At 41.6% G+C, this 13,931-nt stretch overlaps 1 protein-coding gene across 6 annotated transcripts in view; it reads right to left on the reverse strand.

Moving 5' to 3' along the window:
• ARHGEF3 (Rho guanine nucleotide exchange factor 3) overlaps positions 1–13,931 on the reverse strand; it is a 320,726-nt gene that overhangs the window by 20,929 nt on the left and 285,866 nt on the right. For all 6 annotated transcript variants that reach the window (XR_006816486.1, XM_045991707.1, XM_045991711.1 and 3 more), the window contains 4 exons: positions 8,843–9,013; positions 5,866–5,928; positions 3,236–3,332; positions 2,978–3,054 (listed from right to left, as the gene is read on the reverse strand). Coding sequence is in view for 5 of the 6 variants with exons in the window: in XM_045991707.1 (XP_045847663.1) it covers positions 2,978–3,054; positions 3,236–3,332; positions 5,866–5,928; positions 8,843–9,013 (408 nt within the window). In the remaining variant the exon portion in view is untranslated. The remainder of the gene's footprint in view (positions 1–2,977; positions 3,055–3,235; positions 3,333–5,865; positions 5,929–8,842; positions 9,014–13,931) is intronic.

Below are 13,931 nucleotides of genomic sequence, written 5' to 3' on the forward strand. Positions count from 1 at the left end.
AGAAGCAAAACTACTTGCTCAGCTAGAGACAAAACCAGTCAGCCGAACATTCTTCCCTCACCCTTCCCCCAAAGCTCTGAACTCCTTGACATCTCTTTAAATAGACCATCAAGAATTTATAAAGGAAACTCTTCCACTTTCTTTAGAAATTCTTTCTATCTCCCTAAGCTTGTGAAAAGCGACAGAACAAATCCATTTTTTTTTTTTTGCTTCCATGTACCCAGCCTCTCTCTATAGAATTGAAATTTAATTAGAACCCAAATTAACATGAGAACTTGCTGCCTGGAGAGCTTGTAAATTATTTAAATTTATTAAATTATATAAATTAAATTATATGAATTTATTACTGAAAAAACGTTAGCACGAAGAGAAGTCACTTGGGAAGTTATTTCTGTCCAACAGGGGAAGCGTATGGGATCAGGCCTACCGGTTGGGGAGACAGATCCTCAGTGACCAGGGAGGCACCCTGAGGAAACCACCACTCTGCTTCAGGCCTTCAAAGTACAAGGAATTGATTCATTCTAAGGTCAAAAGGACTGGCCAGGCCTGTCCTGCTTGGGAGGCTCCTTGTTTAAAAAACTTTTTTCCCCCACTTTTTTTTTCCTGGGAGGGGTTTCGGAGGAGGAACAGCGAATAAATCAATTTTTCATGGGTCGAATGGGCTCTGACTTTTCTCATTCAAAGTCCCCTTAGATGTTTATTTTGTTCATTTAAAAAGACCAGAACTCAAACAGATGTACCCCTTGGTTTACAGTTCCCACTCGCGTGGACACATCTGCAGTTAAAAGTGGGAAAACATTTAACAGCTCGTCAGGCCTGATAAATAAGGGCCGTTTCTCATGAGGTCTGGTCACAATGGGCCAGTTGTTTAATTTTAGGCTGCTCTTCAAGCTTTAAGTCCCCATTTGATGTCTGAAGGGTTCAGATAGCAGTGGAAGTGGTCACATTTCCTCCGGGTATGTGCAGAAAAGGCCTGTAAAGCCACCCCCAGATCAAGGCAATTTCCTAATAAAAGCAGCAAACATTTATTTCATTAAAAAATTAATGACAAGGCAAATGCCACCACTTCTGCGTCTGGTGTGAACTGACAACGTGTATACGATGCCTAAGGAAACATGTCGTTCTACATCGCCATCTCGTCAACAACATTGCAGGCATCGTGCTAATTCTGGAGTGCGGCCTCTCTGGCCCCCCACGCCCATTAAAGCAGCCCACAGCCTCAGGAGGTTTAAGAAATACTAAGGCAGAATCTCTTTTCTCATTACACCTTCCCTCTCTCCAGTTGGAAGGCTCTCTTTAGAGAAATTTCTTTGAAGGTTAAAGAAGTTAAAACATCTACCACATCTTATAATAAAATGAAAGTCAAAAATATAAGACAAATGATCTCTCCTGAAATATTAAGTCATATTTTCTAAATTATTCATCTTAGAACATTGCTTGCCTTTTGGATGACGTTGGGGTATGTCGGCCTCAGTGCTAAAAGTGACTTCTAAATTAAAGCTATCTAAGTCATGAAACCCTCAAACTTTCTTGATCAAGGCTGTAATTGAAAAGCAGAAGTTAGGATAAGAGAGCAACATCAAAACACAGGAAGGTTAAAATATAACTACAGATGTAACTGGATCAAGAGAACTCACATGGTGATAGTAGGATTTATGACCTTCACAACATTCCGCAAACAGTGGAATGACTTTAATGCTGCCTGCTCTGGCATTTCCTGCCTATTTTTCTGGAATACTGTGTGGATCAGAGAGATGAGAGAGCTAATCCTACCTGGAAGAGGTCATCAAAGTAATCTGCCTAACAAATGAATACCACCCGGAGCTGGGGAGGTATACTCAAGGACTTAAAGGAAAGAGAAGTGTAGTAATAGGGAATGGTGGGGACTGCAGCAAAATAGGAAATGCATGCCTGGTCTAAAATACATTAAACGGGGGCGCCTGGGTGGCTCAGTGGGTTAAAGCCTCTGCCTTCGGCTCAGGTCATGATCTCAGGGTTCTGGGATCGAGCCCCGCATTGGGCTCTTTGCTCAGCGGGCAGCCTGCTTCCTTTTCTCTCTGCCTGCCTCTCTGCCTACTTGTGATCTCTGTCAAATAAATAAATAAAATCTTAAAAAAAAAGTACATTAAATGAATGAATAACCACATTACGCACCCAACAAAACACAAATTCAGCCCCAAGACCATAAATTTAGAACCCCTAGTCTAAGGTCACAGCTGATTTCTTTGTTTAATTAGGAAAGAGAATGGGTTATTTGGGATGAAGGTCAGCATGGTACCAAGCCTTCCTATGAAGTTACCCAGAATCAGATATATGCTAAACATTAACAGCATTTAGTATTACCTTGTGTGTGAAACTACGTTTTACCATGAGAGCTTTTTGAAGACTGAATAAAAGCACCTTTTTTTGGTGATATGGATAAGAATATATCTGTGAATATTGGTAATAATTATATATATATATTTTTTTTTAATATTTTATTTATTCGACAGAGAGAAATCACAACCAGGCAGAGAGGCAGGCAGAGAGAGAGGAGGAAGCAGGCTCTCCACGGAGCAGAGAGCCCGACATGGGGCTCGATCCCAGGACACTGGGATCATGACCTGAGCCGAAAGCAGAGGCTTTAACCCACTGAGCCACCCAGGTGCCCCGGTAATAATTATATTGTTAGTAATTGGCCTCAAATGAATATTAACTAGTTTTACTTTATTTGATGTAAAGCTAGTAATCATTTGTGCCTTTACTTATTTTATTGCAAAAAGGCCATGTTATCTTCAAATGCTGCAAATTTATACTAAGGAAAAAAAATTATTTCCATGCGTTAAAGAGATACAGCCTAAATATGATTGATTTTGCTAGGAATTTGCCATTTTTGACGTAAAGCCAACATTTGCCAATACAAAAAGTCTAGCTAAAATGAAACTCTATCTATGTTATTGAAATTTATTCTCAATCAAGACTGGAGAACTTTTCTTACCCAGCCCACGAGGATGGGACCGACATGTTCAGTGGAACCGTCAGGCTTCCGAGCATCTCGAAGTTGACTAAGAAGCTCTGGTTTAAAAAAAAAAAAGACAAAAAACAAAAACAGAATGCTTATTTTGTTAGGCATTCAAATATGAACAAGACTGGAAGTAGATTCTGGGTTAATCACATTATTACATAATCATGACTTGTTGTAGGACGACTCAATTAAGGCTACAAGTCATGACTCATTCTGGGAACAAAATTATACCTTCGTGAAGAGGAATGAGAGAGTCCAGTGTTCCAAAGATTTGATTCAACTCTTGTTCTGTCATTATGGAGAGTTTCAGCATGGGGTCATGATAGGCCTGTACAAGAAGGGCAAGAGATAGCAAACATTTAAAATCCGTAGAAGCAAGTGTTCATGTAAATGGCGTCGGTGTCTGGGAGGCCCCACATTATAACAAAATATTTGGCTTTCCCCAACATCTTCGAGAATGCTGCAGAGACAGCAGATGGGTGTGGCCAGACCAGATGAGAATGCAGGATTGCCTTGAGCTGTTTGTGGTTGTTGATAAACCAAAGCAGATTTTTAAAAAGCTTTTTTATTCTAGTATATCATACATCTAGGCAAGGGCACAAATCCTAAGTATAGAGCTGATCTGATTTGTATAATGTTTTAAAACTTAACGTTTTAAAATTTAACGTATTGGAGATCTTGAAGCTTGAAAAACTCCAAATTTATACAGCATTTGTTACTAGTAGGTTCTTTTTCAATGAGTCCATATTTAAACTAAGTAAAGGAAGAAAGGAAAAAGAAAAGTGATGGCATCGTTTACGACTGTTCCAAAGCCAAAAGACCAAAATCTGTCAATTTTATCCTCTTTTTTTTTTTTTAAAGATTTTATTTATTTGACAGAGAGAAATCACAAGAGAGGCAGGCAGAGAGAGAGGAAGGGAAGCAGGCTCTCCGCTGAGCAGAGAGCCCGATGCGGGACTCGATCCCAGGATCCCGAGATCATGACCTGAGCCGAAGGCAGCGGCTTAACCCACTGAGCCACCCAGGCGCCCCTATCCTCTCTTATTAACAGTAATTTTAAAAAAAGATTTTATTTATTTGACAGAGACAGAGAGACAGTGAGTGAGGGAACACAAGCAGGGGCAGTGAGAGAGGGAGAAGCAGGCTTCTGCTGAGCAGGGGGTTCAATGTGGGACTCGGTCCCAGCACCCTGGGATCATGACCTGAGCCGAAGGCAGACGCTGAACGACTGAGGCACCAAGTGCCCCTATTAATGATATTTGAACAAGAACACACAATTCTACCCGGGTCACTGTAATAGAGTACAAAGACTCAGATGGCACAGTCCCTGCCTCCACGGAGATTTATAAAGCTAATCGGGAGATAAGGAAAACACGTGGATAATTAGAAATATGTGTTTTTAAAGGCTCAAGACTAAAAACACGAAAGATGTCATATAGCAGCAAAAACTGATCCAATTACAACTGCTTAGAGGTAAGAGAATTAAAGCTGTAGCGGTCCAGGGAGATTTAAGAAGAGCTGTCTGGCTGGCATGCCTGCGATGGAGAAGGAGGCCTAAGTACCGGTGCAGAATGAACTGAGATCTGAGCTAGTTCCTGGAGGACAGCTGGATAGGGATGGTTGAAGGAAAGGAAGGGTTTCCAAGAAGGCAGAACCACCGTAAGCAAAAGGATGGCAGTAAAACATCCTTACGGTACTCAGCTTTGGGGAATCTTGATACAGGAAGGAGGAGCTGAACAAATGCACAGCAAATGTCTTACAGAGTTAAATGCCTTTTTGTCATCTCCATCTTCCTCCTCCTCCAGCCCTGTCTAAAAACTCAGTTTCTTGTCTGTGTCCAAACAAAGTGTGGATGGCCATCTCCTGGGACTGCTACAGACCGGACTTCATATCAGCAGGAATCTGGACTAAGGACACTTGAAAGAAGGGACTAAGGACTCTTTCCAACCTTGTAATTCTTTTTTTTTTTTTTTTAAGATTTTATTTAATTATTTGACAGAAAGAGAGACAGCCAGAGAGGGAACATAAGCAGGGGAAGTGGGAGAGGGGGAAGTAGGCTTCCCGCTGAGCAGGAAGCCCGAAGTGGGATTCGATCCCAGAACTCTGGGATCATGACCTGAGCTGAAGGCAGAGGCTTACTGACTGAGCCACCCAGGCGTCCCAAACCTTGTGATTCTTTAAAGGGGGCTGGGAATATCAGACGAAGAGGTCTGGATTTCAGCCTTTGGGGGGTGGGGGGTGGGGTCACTGGGACGGAAAGGTTCTGAGGAAAAAGTTTATTGTCCAGACAGCACAGGTTACAAAGCATGGGTTTCTTCTCCCTTCCTGAGCACAGCGTGATTAAAACACAAGTTCTATATAAAAGACTGTACGTCACATGATAGTAAGCAGTCGCCTCGCTTAACCACTTTCTCTACTTCGGAGATTCAAGTGACATTATTTCTAAGACATTATTTCTAAGACATTCCAGTTTCAGACATCCGCACGCTCTCTCCCATGGGTAAGGAGGCTCCGCAGGAGAGACAATGAAATATATGGAAAGCCAGGCTGCAATCTATGAACACTTTCTGACTAAACTCAAGTATCCTTTGAGGTGCATTAGAGACATGCACAGGAGAAGCCCTGCAGCAACCAGGTCCTGTTTTTTGTTTTTGTTTTGTTTTGTTTTTTTGAGAACCTTCTTGTTTTGAGTCATTTCCTCACTACTTGGTTTGTGCAGATTCTTCTCAATTGTTGATGACCTGCCTCAGTCATAAAAAGAGTGCTCATAAGGCATAATCTTAGAATTGTGAAATTACTCATGAGAAAAAAAAAAAAGGGAAGAAGAAGGTGGCCCAAATGACCACTGGTTTCAAATTCACCTTTTTTGCCAATTTCAAGTCCTCTATCAAGTCTTCTTCTCCTTGGGAAAGCTCAAAGATTGCCTGCAAGCAAAGACAGAACACGTTCACTGAACACTCCATTTATGAGCCCAAATTCAAACAGTGCTGGTTTTGCTCAAAGTCCCAGATCTACTCATTTCTTAAGCATTTTTAAAGGATTCTTTAAAAAGTTAAATTAACCTGCAGCAAATGCGTCTAGGTAGCTAAAACCTATAAAGGAAGAATTTTGCAAAACTTCTGTATAAGATACTCACCCATTTACGGGAGAAAGGGGTTCCACATATGTTTCCAACCCAGTAAGTCATCTTTCACGTTACAGAACTTGTGTGCAGCCAAACAAGAGGGAAGTATTTTAGGCAAAATAATGACAGTTGGAGTCTGGGTCTCTCATGTGGGCAGCAACCGTCACAAATGATTTCAGGTCTGTTCTCAGTGATGGTCGTGGCAGTATTATGAATTGGGCCATCACAATTTGTCTTTGTTCTACTCAACAGAAGGTGAATCTTAGCAGAAAGCTTTATTCTTATCAGCCACTTGTCTTGAGGCTGTTATTGCAGGGAGAATCCAATATTTTATCACTCTAAATGTCTGGTGAAGTTAATTCATTCTAAATTACTTCTCAGCCCTACACGGTACAATAAATAAAATTATAGGTGCCAGCTGTGTGTAAGAGTGTGTAAATGGACCGTTTCTAATTTGGCTCTATTAAGACATCATAATTTAAGAGCTATGATGTGCAGAATACTCTTTCACTCTTTCATCCGGGAGTCTAAACTGTTGGCAAACATTGTTAAAGGCCTCTATGTTTAGTCCTTTAATAGGAGTGATAGTTTGGGGACTCCTACGTTTCTTTCAGACCAAAGGGAAGAGGTGAGCAGGCCGGAGAGCACCTTCCATCTCTGGGGTGGATGGAGTATAAGACAATGAGTTTGCTCTCAGGTAATGCAGATGGAGGCAGAACACCGTGCTGGAGGCCAGTGCATGGTAAGTCCTCCCCAGGCCCAGTAAAGCCTCCACATCATGCCCACCTGCTGTTCTATTTTGTTGAACCATTCATTCATTCATTTGTTCTTTTCTTTTATTTGACACAGAGAGAGACACCGAGAGAGGGAACACAAGCAGGGGGAGTGGGAGAGGGAGAAGCAGGCTTCCTGCTGAGCAGGGAGCCCGATGCAGGGCTCAATCCCAGGACCCTGGGATCATGACCTGAGCCAAAGGCAGACCCCAATGACTAAGCCACCCAGGCGCCCCGTTGAACGTTTTATTTCGAAATAATTACAGACTCACAGGAGCAGTTGTAAACATAGAACAGCAAGGTCCTCTGCCCCTTCTACTCACCTTCAGAACTACAGAACGTTACTAAAACCAGGAAATGGATTGGCTCAATACATTGACTAGACTTTACTTAGACCTTCCTCAGATTTCCTCGTACATCTGTTTTACTAGAGCTTACTGGAATAGGTCTGATGGTCCAACTGACCAAATGTAGTCCTCAGGAAAGGAAAACCATAGAACCCCATACTGGGAAACACCACCGTCAGATGTCTATTGTGGGATAGCACAGTGTCACCATGAAGACCATGGGCTCTGGAGTAGGGCAGGACCTGGGTTCAAACTGCAGCTCTGTAACTTTCTAGATGGGTGAACTTGTATTCACTGTACCTTAGTAATCTCCCAATCTACAGAACCAGTCCCTTCCTCTTTCCTTCCCTCCCACTGCCAGATCATACTAGTTATATGCATACAGTTAACACTTGGAAAAACACAAGAAAGCACAAAGTGGAAAATTTTAATGTACCCATAATACCATCTTGTTAACTATTGTTGGGGTTTCTCCATATTTCTTCACAGATTTTTTTTTCCCTGCACGTATTATTTTAAAATGCTTTATTATTTCTTCTAAATAGGTAATACATTAGCACAGTTCAAAATTTATAGTGCACAAAGGGGCACATGATGACAACTTTCTTTCTTACCTCTATCCAGCCACCCAGTTCCTTCCCAGGAGGCAACAAAATTACCAGTTCCTTGTGAATCCTTCTAGAAATACGTTATGATTCTACAAACAAATATATGCACCCACACACCTATATTCATTTTTCTTTGTTCTTTCACATAGATGGTAAAAGGACATAATATACTCTATTTTGTGCCTTGCCTTACCCACTTAAGCCATACATGCCTATCAGCCCCTCTTGCTATTGCTACGTTGTATTCCATGTGTATCTTATAGATATTCATTACTTAGCCAGTTCCTGGCAATAGAAGTTCAGGCTCTTTCCAGCACTATTACAAGCATTAGTGTGATGAATAAGCTTACATATATATCTTTTCTTCTGTGTTAAGTGTGTCTGGCAGACAGATTCCTAGAAAGGAATTGCTGAGCCCAAACCTAGAAACTTGTCAAGTATTCCTTTTGCCAATGTCAGGTTTTCCACAAAAATAGATGTTCCAAGGGTTTCACTAGATAATGCACTAGATGTGCTTTGGCACAGCCTGGCACTTGACATGTTTCTATAAAGGGTAATAGGACCGTAGTCATTTAGAGCTATTGATACAGAAAACTGACAAGTCATGAAATGAGCTGCATTCCCTAGATATGTTCTCCACAAAACTGAATCAAAGTTTCATAAACTATTTTAAAATATTCTAGAAGTTGCTATCAAAATATAACTCAAGTGATTATTTTTGTGAGCTCCGAGATGCTAAATAGACACTTCCTGATTCATTTTCTTTGTAAATTCAGATTTTCACATTAGTTTCTTTTTAAAGCAGGGGCCACCCACCCAGCTGGATGCTGGGTTCTCAGTTCCTTACAAGGCATGACAGCCCTGTTTGTCCTCCTACAAATGCAACGAAGAACTGACTGGGAGCCTGTGGTATAGATGCAGTTTGGCTCTCAGCTGTAGCACACTTCGTTCCAGACACAGGGCCAACTCCTGGGTCCCGAGCCTACCTCCTGACGTTTGATTTCCTTGGACGGAAGCATCTGATTGACGCACACATCAAAGGTCTCACTCCACAGCTTGCTGTCTCTCCGCTTCGTGCTTGAGGAGGTGGCATTTCTGGACCAGGGTCGGGGGGCGAGGATGTCAGGACGGCTCTCGCTGCGGAAGCTGATGGAACGCTAAACAATGAGAAAAACAAACCATCATGGGGGCTGTGGCAGGACTTGGGTGGATCGTTACAGGAGCTTCCTGTCACTGACAGAACATAAATCAGATACTCACAAGAAAGAGAGGACAATGCCACAAGGCCTTTTGGGAAGTGGGGTATTTTCTGGCACCTACGTGTAAGGGAAATTGGGCAAAGGGGCTGCGTTCCCACATGTCCTGGGAGTATCCGTTCTGTAAGACCTGGACACAGCACAGAAACAGCCACAAAGGCAGCTCTCAGAGAAGCCACAGGATCCACTTGTTTCCAGTGGACAGCCCCCTTCTTCAGAAGAACAAGGGTTAACAGCAGGGGATGTCCTTTACATCTGGCTAGTCCTCCCACTCTCCTCCTCCATGGAGGAACAGAAGCCTGCTGTCCTTGGGTGTCCCACTTGGTGCACAGTTTGGGTGGGATGCCCCAGACTTGACCAGTGAGAGTCATCCTCCACCCTGGTTCAGGGATGGGCTCCTGATTCTCCGAAATGTGCTAAGCGGTTCATGGGAGAATGAGTGGAAGGGTCTTTACTCCTTAAGTATTATGAACTCAAGAGATAAAATAAGCAGGAATTTCTTGCGGCAGCTCTCTCTTTTCATGTGGATAAGTCTATTTCGTATTCAAGGAGAATAAAAGGACATGCAGCATGAAGGACAGACGGAGAGAGACCGATGGAGGGAGGGAGCAAGCTTTACCCACACTGTTTAAGGCCCTGGACCCCACCGTGAATGAAGCCAGGAAGAGCCACTCTTAGATTAAGGGGCCAGTACATTCCCCCTTCCGTTTACATTAACCTCAGTTGGGATTCTGTCGATTTGAAAAGTACCAACTGATACGTATATTAAATACCATCTTGACAACAAATGGTGCCTGTCCCTAAGGTATTTTCTTATTTTCCAAAGAGGCGCTGATAGACTTTGGGATGGTCTGACTACCCGAAGTCCACTCTTGTGGCTGAAACATGCTGTCACAGGGCCTTTGCATGACGAGTACAAATGATCAAGAAGAAAGCTAAGTATCATCTTTAGCCTTCAACCTACATTTCAACACTCTTATTGGGAACTTTGCCAAAGCAGTAAGATGGTGTTGTGCTCAAAACCACATTCTAATTTAGTAAGACATGGCTGTGGCGACATATCTATGGCCTTCAGAAGTTCCAACTCCTTAGTTTGGCATAGAAGGCCTCTTGTCATCTGACCACAATCTATATACCTAAAATCACCTCCTGCCACTCACTTGTGAGCCCTCTGTTCTCCAGCCCTACTAGGCAATCTGCCACTTTCTAAATGCCTCATGCTTTGCCCTCCCTCTGTACTATCTTTAAGCCTTCTTCTTTTCCTGGGAAGTTTTCTTTCATTTACTAGCTGGCTAACTCCTATGTGTCCTCAGGATAGAACTCAAACTTCTCTAAGAAACCTTCACCACTTTCCCAGAGCAATATGGACATATCTCTGATAGAGCAATGATCACATTTTATTATACTTGTTGGTCACCAGCTCTGACCTATAAACTTTCTGGGGGGAAGAACTGATTTTGCACATGACATATGAGCTGTCGTCACTAAGATATTCCAAGGCAGCTTCCAAATATTTTGAGATTCAACGATAAAATTTAAGAAAGCAAAGAAAATTTTAAGGGAGCTATTCAACATAAGGGCATTGTTAAATAAGTTATAGTTCATCTGCTTGATGTACATTATCTAGCCAATTGGACAATTCCGAGACCACTTTAACAGCTAAAAATCCCTTCTATGTAAGTTAAAATCAAAACTAAAACCAGCATATGAATACTGTTTCTAGTTATGAAAAAAAGGACACGAGCAACGATATGAAAGGAATGCCAGAAAAGTCTATTGTTTTTGCCTGATGACATGATAGGTGACTTTTTATCCTATTTTATAAATTTTTTATAATTTAAGAGAAAATGAATAAATGAAAAATGTAAAAAGAAATCTCCAAGGGGCTTCAAGGTATTATCACAACCCTCTTGAAGCAGGAAGTTAGCTGTTTGCAAGTAGCAACATGAGTTCCTCAGGCTTCCAAGAGCCCCTGGGCTCATTAGTGAGCTCATGATCATTGGACCAGCCCCTGATGCTGGTCAAGAAAGAACTTGCACCAAATATGTGGTTTACTAATGGTATCTCACAAATCCTTGTGATCTCTTGAAAATAGGCCCTTATAAACAGTGACCAGACTAATGCTGCAGATCCTCGGCACTCAGAATCAATTAGCCACAGGCACGGAAAGGTCAAAACAAGCAAAGTGAGTCATCAGGTTACTCACTGATCTCAGTTTTGGGTTCTGATTACAGCCGGGGTGGGAATTAAAGAGCAGAAAGAGAGGAAAACACAAAAATAAGATTCAAAATGAAAGACATTTTCCACTTTCACTGGAGAGACTCAATCGCCCACCTGGTAACAGTTTCAACCCCTGACCAACTTCAAATTCCCCCCTCCCCATGACCAATTCTCAATAACTTATGTTAACTTTAAATTTTCATACATTATAAAAGTATAAACATTTTTTATACATTACAAAAGTATATAAAACTAAGTACAAATTCCCCTGTTCTCCTGTCTACTTTCCAAAAGTAACTGCTATTAAGCCTGTTCTAGATATTTCCAGAACTTTTAAATGCAATTGCCGGCCAACAGTCACAGAAAACAGTGTTTTCTCTCCTCACTCAACAGTATGTCTCTCCGTATTAGCACGTAAGACTCATTCTTCAAAAAAAAAAAAATTTATAAGGATAAATTTCACATAACATAAATTAACCATTTTTGTGAACAATTTGGTGGTCTTCAGCACATTCACAATGTTGTGCAAACACCACCTCTGTGTAGTTACAAAATATTTCCATCACCCCAAAATCTCTTTCTCTTTAATGAGTGCAGAGTTAGTATCCCATGGTCCAGATGGACCACATGGATTTAATCAACCTCCCACTGATGGACATTAAAATAGTTTCCAGTGCCTGGCTCCTACAAAAAGTGCTTCAGTGAATATCCTTTATGTATTTGTGCTATTTTTATAAGGCAGATTCCTTAAGCAGAATTCCATGATCTAAGAAATATCTACATGTTAGCATTTGACATACATTGCCAAATTTGCCAAACTGACCTCCAGACAGTCCTGTCCCCAGAAAGGTATGTGAATTACCTTTTCCCACACTCTCATCAACAAGATATTATTATTAATCTAATAGGGAAAACTACTACAGCTGATCCTTAAAAAACATGGTTTGAAATCTGAGAGTCTGCTTACATGAAGATTTTTTTTTCCAATAAATCCGGCACAGGACTGTAAATGTATTTTCTCTTCCTTATGATTTTAATAACATTTTCTTTTTATCAGGTTATGTTATTATAAGAATACAGTATGTAATACTTATACAAAAGATGTGTTAGTTGGCTGTTTATGTTATTGGTAAGGCTTCTGGTTAACAGCAGGTTATTTAGTAGTTAAGTTTTGGGGGAGTTAAAAGTTATATATGGGGGCACCTGGGTGGCTCAGTGGGTTAAGCCTCTGTCTTTAGCTCAGGTCATGATCCCAGGGTCCTGGGATCAAGCCCTGAGCCAGGCTCTCCGCTTGGCAGGGAGCCTGCTTCCCCACCCCCCACCCCTACCTCTCTGCTTGCCTCTCTGCCTACTTGTGATCTCTGTCAAATAAATAAATAAAAATCTTTAAAAAAACAGTTAAATATGGATCTTCATCTCTCCTCAGAGTGTGGAGGTTGGCGGTATCCCTAACCCTTGCATTGTTCAAGGGTCAGCTGTACACCTTGACTTCAGTTTCATGTTTGGAATGTAAGACTGAACATATCTTTTTTTAAGGAGTATAAGGTTTATTTTGTGACAGTAGAAATGACAGAAGTTATAGGTTATTTTAAACTTGATGACAACCAACAGAGTAATAATGCCCTCACATAGTGACTTTTTTGGTCACTAGAGTCTGCAGATTAAAATAAGATAATGTATGTGAAGCCTGGTGCACCAAAGATGTTGGGGAAAGGGTAATTCCCTTCTTCCAAAAATAGCTTTAAATTTATTTCAGATATGGAGACCAAGAGCCACTTAACAATGTTGACTCTTCTATTTCTCTTTCTACTTAAAAAAAAATTTTTTTTTAATTAACATATAATGTATTATTTGTTTCAGGGGTATGGCTCTGTAATTCATCAGTCCTACAAAATTCATAGCACTAACCATAGCACATACCCTTCCCAGTATCCATCACCCAACCACCCATCCCTCCAACCCCCCTTCCCCCAGCAACCCTCAGTTTGTTTCCAGAGATTAAGAGTCTCTTATGGTTTGTCTCGCTTCTCTGGTTTCATCTTGTTTCATTTTTTCCTCCCTTCCCCTATGATCAAGACTGAGCATATTTCTATGTATTTCTTGAGAAATTAATTTCCCAGAGAACTGGAGATATTTTTCTGCTGCATTTTGGGGGTAAAAAAGAGACAGGTGAGCTATACTAGGTGAGCTCTATTGTTAAGAATTCCTTGTTTTGTGTTTCCTTAGTGAGTACTGGGCTTGGGAACAAAGGGTGAAGGGACCGGCAAAGTTCACCACACACATCAGAGAGAGGCCTTTATGCGCCTGCCCACGCTTAGCACTTCTGATGAATTCTCTGATCCTCACAACCACCCACAGGGGTCGGTGGGGAGGGGGGTGGGGGGTGTTTATTCCCACTTTACTGATGAGGAAACTGAGGCTCAGAGAGGCGAAGGCACTTGCTCAGGCAGGATTCAAAACTAGATCTGTTTTGTTCCAAAACCCTCCAAAATGAGGGCTGTACACCTGCTACCTATATGCCAATCATGCAGTGGAGGGAGGTTTCAGTGATATGGGCCGCAGCCTTCTAAGGGTTTAAGGCCCGCTATGGAGATGGAGA

Source organism: Meles meles, chromosome 20 (assembly GCF_922984935.1).
Source record: "Meles meles chromosome 20, mMelMel3.1 paternal haplotype, whole genome shotgun sequence".
In the NCBI taxonomy this organism is placed as follows: Eukaryota; Metazoa; Chordata; class Mammalia; order Carnivora; family Mustelidae; genus Meles; species Meles meles.